Source organism: Microtus ochrogaster, unplaced genomic scaffold, assembly GCF_000317375.1.
Source record: "Microtus ochrogaster isolate Prairie Vole_2 unplaced genomic scaffold, MicOch1.0 UNK130, whole genome shotgun sequence".
NCBI classification, from domain to species: Eukaryota; Metazoa; Chordata; class Mammalia; order Rodentia; family Cricetidae; genus Microtus; species Microtus ochrogaster.
In genome coordinates this window covers 107,180-117,015 of record NW_004949228.1, presented here as the reverse complement: position 1 = coordinate 117,015, position 9,836 = coordinate 107,180, and the positions used below count along the sequence as shown (strand labels likewise).

The window sequence follows — 9,836 nt, the reverse complement described above, 5'->3', positions numbered from 1 at the left end:
ACCTTGTGGGCTACAGCAGATTATTAGAGATGGGCTAGTCCAGGTGCGAGAGTTAGCCTAGAAGAGGCTAGATAGAAATGGGCCAAGCAGTGCTTAAACGAATACAGTGTCCATGTAATTATTTCGGGGCATAAGCTAGCCAGGCAGCCGGGGTGCGGCCGGGGTGCTGGGGACACATCTCTGCCACTCATATTACTACACTTGCCTCCATCCCAAGCCAGAGCAGGGATTGGCATTCTATTTCTAGGAATTGGAACACAAACCTAGCCACCTGGGTTCAGGAAAAAAAAACTAGTACTCTCAGCTCCCATCTTATCTGACTTAGCTTCTATGTAATGATGGAAAATACACAGAGAATCTGGAATCAGTACATTATTGTGTAGTCTTTGAATTGAGAAAGAGGCAACAGCTGCTAAAAAACATTTGATTATAAATGCTGCTGGATTAATCCAACGTATATATTTTGAAAATGCCTTGACTTTAAAATTTAAGTCAAATGATGTGCTACTTTATTGTTTTATTATTTTTTTTCTCATTTCTTTTTTTCCCCCTTCATCTGGTGATGGATGAAATAAGAGACAGAGACCCACATTGGAGCACCAGACTGAGCTCCCAAGGTCCAAATGAGGAGCAGCAGGAGGGAGAACATGAGCAAGGAAGTCAGGACCGTGAGGGGTGAGCCCACCCACTTAGACGGTGGGGCTGATCTATTGGGAGCTCATCAAAGTCAGCTGGACTGGGACTGATAGAGCATGTGATCAAACTGGAATCTCTGAACGTGGCGGACAATGAGGGCTGACTGAAAAGCCAAGGACAACAGCACTGGGTTTTTATCCTACTGCATGTACTGGCTTTGTGGGAGCCTAGCCTGTTTCGATGTGCACCTTCCTAGACCTGGATGGAGGGGGGGAGGACCTTGGACTTCCCACAGGGCAGGGAACTGTGACTGCTCTTTGGACTGGAGAGGGAGGGGAAGAGGGTTGTGGGGGAGTGGGAGGGAAATGGGAGGTGGGGAGGAGGCGGAAATTTTTAATAAAAAAAAGTGATGTGCTACTTTGAAGAGGTTTTGCTTTTGCTTCCAAAAAAGTGAAAGGCTGTGTATTCATTCTGCATTAAGAAAAATAAGGTTTGATGAAAGTGCCTTAACTTCAAAATTTAAGTCAAAACATATGTTACTTTGGAGAAGAGGTTTTGCTTTTCTTTCTATAGGAAACAAGAGTCTGTGGATTCAGTGTTGGATAAAAAGTTAAGGTTTAATCAGCCATGGATTTATTCTCGGATTAAGAAAAATATGGTTTGATTGAAAAAGACCCTCTGAAAAATCTCCTGTGGGAACACATGAACCAGATAATCCAACATTTCAGAGTACATTTGTTGCAGTTTCCTCTGAGTTCAACATCCAGAACAGCTTCACAACTGCTGGTTGATATGATCCAGCCTCACAACATACTCCAGTAAGGACTTGACCATAATCATATTTTTTCTTTGGGTTCCCAAAAGATTATCAGTGCCCCTAATCATCCATAAGTAGCCTATAAAACCATAGGATCTTCAGGCTTTTATGTTTTCCATTGAGAATTCAGGTCTGAGTTTATATGTTACTTGATTTTTTTTCCTTTGCAGCTCTTAATATTCTTTCTTTGTTTGGTATATTTTGTGCTTTGATTATTTCATGACAAGGGTATTTTTTATGTTGAGTCTATTGGTGTTCTGCAAGTTTCTTGTACCTGCATAGGAATATTTTACTTCAGGTTGGGAAAGTTTTCTTCTTTGATTTTGTTTAATATGGTGTCTGTGCCTTTGAGCTGGCGCTCTCAATCTTCTATTTCTATTATTGTTATGCTTGATCTTTTCATGGTGTCCCATATTACCTGGATGCTTTGTATTAAGAATTGATTCTATTTTTTTCTAATATATTTTCAACACCTGAGATTATCTCTTCCATCTCATGTATTCTGTTGGCTAAGCTTGCTTCTGTTGTTGCTGTTCATTACCCAAATTTCCCATATCCAGAATTCCCTCTAGTTGTGTTTTCTTTATTGCCTGTATTTCAGTCTTTAAGTCTTGAACTGTTTGAGCTGCTTGTTTCTACTGTTTGTTTTCTTCTTGGTTTTCTTATTTTTAGGTGTGTGATTTATTGATTTTTTTGTTTGTATTTTCCTCCATTTTTAAGGGATTTTTCATTTCCCCTTTAAAGTTTAAAAGAGTTCTTTCCTTCACATATCTCCCTGCAAGCCTCTGAATATAGTATGGAAGATTATGTACAGAGTATAAAATCCAAGGTGGATGGAGGATACCAAAGAATAAGGTCTTTAAACACAAAAGAAATTACAGAACCTGAGGTAACAGGCACAGTTCTTACAGGTGTGTTTCCCAGTTGGGGTCCCAGACCTGAAAGTAGAAGTAAACAGAAGCTTTAGCCCTATTACTGAAGCAATATCCAATTTATAATCACTGACTAATGATAATTGCCTTTCCTCCAAAGAGTCTCAATAGGGAAATTTGCCTGCCCAGAAGTAGATGTGAACAGATAATTCACTAAGCCTCATTTTCAGATGTCCTTGTCTTATAATGTTGTGTCAGAATTTCTCCTTCTCTCTAATTGTTTGGTTTGTCATATTATATCTATTATGCAATACATACACGCACACATATATAATGTACATATATATAACAATTCCCACATTTTAACATATATATACTTTGCATATATATTATAAGTTTCAGGTTAATTTTTTTTTTGGTTTATTGAGTCAGCATTTCCCTGTGTCCCTAGCTCTGTCCTGGTACTAGTTCTTGTAGACCAGGCTGGCCTCAAACTCACAGTGATTTACCTGTCTCTGACCCTTGAGTGCTAGTATTAAAGGTGTGCACCACTAAGGCCCCACTCAGGTTAAATTTTATGTAATTCTTGAGTGTGCAATCCAATTGGTCGGATTCCCATCTATTTTTTTGGATCTTTTCTTTATGTTTCCTCATTTTGACCTAACATAATGCATTTAGCTTTTCTTAATCTTAGTATATTTTTTTTTATTTCTTTCCTGTAGAAACTGTTTTTCAATGAGAGATAGAAAGGGGTGGATAAGATAACACAAAGGGGTTATGGAAAGTATTATAAAAGAATAAAGAAATAAAGGCAGGAGAAACCCTAACCAAGGGATATTATGTGGAAAAATATTTTTGACGAAGGAAAAAAAAATAAAACCAGTGTTCCATTTCATTGTTTTGTAAAATTCAATTTTAAGATGAACATCATCTTTTAATACAATCTATACTCACAATAGGGAGGGAAGAAGAATGAGTTGTATTATGTAAAGCTAACAATGAACATTATAGGAAAATCTGTGGACTGTGTCTCTATGCCCAAATATTACAGGAAGACAGCAAAAAGAGAAAATAAACTCATGTAACAGACAAAATCAAGTGGTCATCACACTAACTTAGCATCTTCTGGGAACTACTGTTAAAGCATTTCGGTTTCATGATTTAAGTTTGTCAAAGTCTTGTTGCGGGAGGTCCTTCCGCTCCTCCAGCCTATAGCCGCTGAGATACCAGCCCATTGGGGCGTGGTCTCTCTCCCTTTAAAAAAGTGGCCACTTCCTTCTCTCTCTCTTTTCACTTCCTCCTCCGCTGGCGACTAGACTCCCTTCCTGGTTGCGCAGAGGGCTGACGGTGATCTGTAAGTTTTTCCCCCTTTAAATAAATACTACCCTATTAATCATAATTCCAAACTGCTGTGGCATTGTTTGTGACTTATGCCTTCAAAGTCTAATATTTACCACGGAAAGATATCTATCTACATGTCTACATATATCTAGATAAATATAGATAGATATCTTTTATTTTTTCTTCTGTGTTTTAAAAAGTAAAAATAGTATAGTTATGAATTCAGTATATTGAATCTAATATACAGAATATATAGTTTTATATTTTCCTATTCAAAACAATAAGTGAGAAATATATTTCATAAAAGTCTCTATTAACATAATGTAATCAATGGAAAATAATTGTGTAGATATTTTATATATTGTTCTTTACTGTATCATGTATGATATAAGCATGTATTGTTTAATTGTACCATATTTAAATTCAGGTAATTTAAAATTAAAATTTAATTTTCATTGTTATTAAATTATCTGCAAATAAGAGATTCATAAATTTAAAAACAATTTAATTTCAATTAGTTATATTGTGCTTTTTGAGTGTATTATTATGTGCATATCTGAATGTACATGTCCTTGAAAACAAGAAGAGTGCAACCCTTTCATTGGAGCTATTGTTATAGGAAAGTGTCAACTGCAAGTTTCGGAGAATGGATAGTGAACTCATATCCTTGAAGAAAACACACATGACATTAAATTCTGGGACACCTTTTCATCTTTCTCAATATTCTTTATATCTCTTTATTAAAACATTTCTATCTCTCTCCTAAATTCTACTCTTGTTACTCCCAGGATAAAACAGGATTCTCTTTTATTTCCATAAGAGAGGGAAAATTTGTTCCACCATCTGAAAGAATTTTTATTCTACTATAAGATTTCTCTGTTTTCATTTGCATTTAAAGTCCCACATTCACTCAGATATCAATAGTATTGCTGGGAGTTTATGTCAAATCTTACTGTGCAATTGTGAAATATAGGAAAATATCTCCTATGTGTCAATGTTCAAGAAATGGATCTGATAAAGAAAGTGACTGTGTGGATGATTATGGATGACAATGTACAGAAAAGTAGTGTATATGACACTGCTGCGCCTCCTCATTAGAAGAAATGATGAGAATCATTAGCTATTCATACAGTTTGCACTGTATTGTATTAGGTGGTTCTGTGCCAATACTGTAGTTGTCAGATACATGGTTTGACTCACGAGGAAATGAAAAGTCCCCGGGAACCTGGCTATAAGCAGGCTGAAGGCAAATACAAAGATGATCCTGTTGATCTTTGCCTTGATATTGAGCGTCGTAAAAAACATAAGGAGAGAGATCTTAAGCGAGGTAAATCAAGAGAGTCGGTGGATTCCCGAGACTCTAGCCACTCAAGAGAAAGATCAGCTGAGAAAACAGAGAAAACTCACAAAGGATCAAAGAAGCAGAAGAAGCACCGCAGAGCAAGAAACCGGTCTAGGTCCTCCTCTTCCTCTTCCCAGTCGTCTCACTCCTACAAAGCAGAGGAGTACCCCGAGGAAGCAGAGGAGAGGGAGGAGAGCACCACAGGCTTTGACAAATCCAGACTGGGGACCAAAGACTTCGTGGGTCCAAATGAAAGAGGCGGCAGAGCACAGGGAACCTTTAAATTTCGAGCAAGAGGGAGAGGTTGGGGCAGAGGAAAATATTCCGGTAACAATAACAACAACAGCAACAATGATTTTCAAAAGAGAAACCGGGAAGAGGAATGGGATCCAGAGTACACACCCAAAAGCAAGAAGTATTACTTGCATGATGACCGGGAAGGTGAAGGCAGTGACAAGTGGATGAGCCGTGGCCGTGGCCGAGGAGCCTTCCCCCGGGGTCGGGGCCGGTTCATGTTCCGGAAATACAATTTATGAAATGTGTGTTCAGGAAGATGTTTTCTCCCTTAACTTTTGAAGTGAATTTCTCTCTGGTCTTAACAAAATTATGTAGCACTTGGGGATAAAAATGCATCCCAGTAGGCCTGCACTGGAAGCCAAGATGGACAAGACCTCCACAACCACCATTATCTTGCCCTTGGTGCTATGGTAGACAGGGAGAAAGGTGATCCAGACACTGCAAAACAACAGCATGCTGAAAGTAAGTAACTTGGCTTCATTGAATGTGTCAGGGAGATTCCTGGCCAAGAATGCAACAATGAAGCTCCCTAATGCAAGGGAGCCATGGTATCCCAGGACACAGTAGAATGCAGTAACTGAGCCCTTGTTGCACACAATGATGATCTGCCCATGCTCAGAGTGCACATCTTTGTCAATAAAAGGAGGAGAAAATTGCAGCCAGATTGTACAGAGAATGATTTGGATGAGCGTACAGATGGCAATGATGTAGTTGGGAACACCAGAAACCAGAAAATACCTCATCCTTGTTCCAGGAACTGTGACTTTGAAAGCAAGCAGGACAGTCACTGTTTTGGCCAACACAGTGGAAACAGCCAGAGTAAATACAACTCCAAATGTGATTTGTTGCAGAACACAGGTAGCTGAGTTGGGATGCCCAATGAAAAGCAAGGGACACAGAAAACAGAAGATGAGTGAAATTAGCAAGATGTAGCTGAGATTCTGGTTGTTGGCCTTCACAATGGGAGTGTCATGGTACTTCACAAAAACCCCAAGAACCACAGTTGTGAATGCAGAGAAGAACAAGGCCATTAAGGTAAGAACCATCCCTAAGGTGTCTTTGTAGTTCAGAAAGACCACAGCTTTTGGAATACATTGGTTCTGTTCTCTGTTAGCATACTGGTCCTCTGGACACATCACACATTTATCCACATCTTCTGGAGACAGAAAAACATGATTAGTACAACTTCTGCCATTGATTGACAGAATATTTCGATTCAGTGTGTTGAGTAAACATTGCGATATCTACATCTTTGCTGATGATGTATTTGAGAGACCCTGCTGCATAGCAATACTTTCATTTCAGAATATTCATTATATTTATGGGAAGTGAAATAAAATAATATGTTGTCTATTTAACTATGTGTTCATGATACCATTTTATATTATCAGAAAAGACAGATATTTTCAGTACTTTCTAAATGCTATGATGAATTGACTGAAACTAGTGAGTTTACAGAGATTAAAATGATTAATCACTGTATTGCACAGAGTGTATTTTAATATCTCAGAACCCATGGTTACAGAGATTTTTGATGTCTTTCTGTTTTATGAATGGTTTTCCTGAAATAGATGGAGATCATGTCTTTTATATGACAAGTTATTTGATACATTTTCTAATATAAATTCACCAGCCTGAACACACTGACATATACGAAACAGGAAACAGAATCTGTAGGGAACAAAATACTCAGATCAAGTTGTCAACTAAAAGGAGATTGATTTGTCCAAGAGGACAATGGGCAGGGGGAAAGAATCAAAGACAGGAGATAGAGAATGAATAGGAGTAAGTCAAAAAGAGAGGAGGAAAGGGGTTGTGGTCAAGGAGGACATAGCACTGTCTCTGGTTAGGGGAGACAGGTGTGGCCAGTATGAAAATAGCAGTTTATAAAGGTAAAAGCAGAACCCCCTGATAGGAGAAATAATTTAATTTTGATTGAACACGTTAATTCGGACAGTCATAAAACACCTTTTTTGCTCACTGGACTTCAATAACATTTAATTGGATGTCTTATAGTTTGGAGGCTAATTCCATTATTATCATCCTGGGACATGCAAACATGGAAGAAGACATGGTGCTGGAGAGGGAGTTGAGTATTCTAGGTCTTTGATCCATAGGCAATGGGAAGTAAATGGTCTCACTGTGAATGGCCTTCCCTATGAAAGTACAAGAAGCTTAGAGATCACCAAATATACTGGATCAAAAAAATCCCCTTGCCATAAAATAATCAAAACACAAAACATACTGAATAAAGAAAGAATATTAAGAGCTGCAAAGGAAGAAGGTCAAGTAACATAAATAGGTAAACCTATCAGAATTATATCCGACTTCTCAAAGGAAACCATGAAAGCCAGAAGGTCTTGGATAGATGTGCTGCAGACCCTAACAGACCATGGATGCAAGCACAGGCTACTATACCCCACAAAGCTTTCTTTCACCATCGATGGAGAAAACAAGATATTCCAGGACAAAAACAGATTTAAACAATATGTATACACAAACCCAGCCTTACAGAAAGTACTAGAAGGAAAAACACAACCCAAGGAAGCTAAGAACACCCACAATAGCATAGACATCTGACAACCCTCCACCAACACAACTGAAAGAAGGGAAACACACAAACACTACCACCAAAAAAAAAATAATTGGAGTTAACAACCACTGGTCATTAATATCGTTTAATAGACATGGATTCGATTCACCAGTAAAAAGGCACAGGTTAAGAGAATGGTAATGAAAACAGGACCCAACATTCTGCTGTTTACAAGAAACACACCTCAACCTCAAAGACAAACACTATTTCAGAGTATAGGGTTGGGAAAAGATTTTCCAATCAAACAGACCTAGGAAACAAGTGCGTGTGGCTATCCAAATATCTAACAAAATTTATTTCAAACTAAAATCAGTCAGAAGAGATGCAGAAGGGCACTTTATGCTCATAACAGGAAAAATTCATCAAGATGAAGTCTCAATCCTGAATATCTATGCCCCTAATAAAAAAGCACCTAAATATGTAAAAGAAGCATTACTAGAACTCAAATCACATATCAAACCATACACACTAATAGCAGGAAATTTCAGCACTCCTCTCTCACCAATGCACAGGACAACCAGATAGAAACTTAACATAAAATAAGAAAACTAACAGATGTTATTAATCAAATGGACTTAACAGACATCTATAGAACATTCCACACCTGTGTAGAATTTGGTCACTATGTTGTCTGACTGTCAAAACTGTTTCTTCGAGAAAAGTCCAGCTAATACAGACTTTCAAGGAATCAAAGATGTATGTCATGGTATGAAGCATGATTAGTAAAAACTCTGGGTCAGAAATTGGGGTTCAACCTGAAGATCTGAAAAGCAAAACACCCAGTCACTGGCTCTTACCTTGACCTCAGTCTGAAATGGCAATCTCAGAAAGAGACTGTGTCTGAGAGCTATCTTCCCACCCCATTTTATGTTTCAATCTAGGCTTGGGATTAAAAGCATGCAACGCTGGGATAAAGGCATGTAAAACCCAATTTCTATATTAACCAGGGTGGCTACTGGGATTACAGGTTTTTTTTCTTACCATAATCTCTTCTATAACACTGAAAATTAAAACAGTTTTACCCTCATATCTTCAGACAGTCTTTATTTATTAAAGTATAATTGAAATGCCTCTACATTTCCCTTTTTTGTCAAAAAACTAATAAAAGGCTATAATTAATATAAAAACTATATACAACAAGTACAATGACTATATATAATATATACAGGGAAGAAATATATACACAATATCGAGTCCATTTTCATTTGACATATTGAGAAAAAAATATTTAGTATGTAGCTTATCCTGGTGAGTCCAAAGGCTTATAGCTAATTTACTTTCTATCAGTGACTTACTTTTGCAACAAGGAAAGTAAACTCCATGTGGAGTTTCTTCAATATCCATTATGTTCTTTGGAATAGATTGTTCTGCTCTATTTTCCTAAACTGTTGATAATACTAATTTTCAAGGACTAGAAATTAGCATTACATTGTTAAATGAGCTGTGTAGGTACAATACCTTGAACAAGATTCAAAATGGATAATATGCTTTAACAAAAGTAACCTCAAATTTGTATCAATATACAAAATTGGTATCAATATTCAAAATTTGTATACAATATACAAAAATAAAACAAATGTGAAATACATAAAACTAACAGACCATGTCTGAGAACTGTCCATCTACCTCTCTAAGGCTATGACTAAAGGCATATACCACTGGGATTAAAGGTATGCACCCCCTGATTTCTATATCAGCTAGGGTAGTGACTGGGATTAAACATGCATGCCACTGGGATTAAAGGTGAATGTTACCATAATGTGGTCTATAAGGCTGACTGGTGGGACTGTTTTACTCTTAGATCTTCAGACAGTCTTTATTTATTAAAATACAATTGAAATGCCACTATAATGGTATAACAAGTTTTTAAAAATGAGTTTGTTAATAATCATAGTCCTATAAAAATTAACTTTGAAAAGTAATATATTTTATTTCTTC

At 37.3% G+C, this 9,836-nt stretch overlaps 1 protein-coding gene across 1 annotated transcript in view; it reads right to left on the bottom strand.

Annotated features, from left to right (window-relative positions):
- Positions 1-5,553: 5,553 nt before the first annotated feature.
- Positions 5,554-9,836, bottom strand: part of LOC101989844 (vomeronasal type-2 receptor 116-like) — an 11,199-nt gene continuing 6,916 nt past the window's right edge. Inside the window, 2 exon segments of the mRNA XM_013355437.2 lie at positions 5,554-6,461; positions 8,880-8,898. Of these exon segments, the coding sequence (XP_013210891.1) occupies positions 5,554-6,461; positions 8,880-8,898 (927 nt within the window).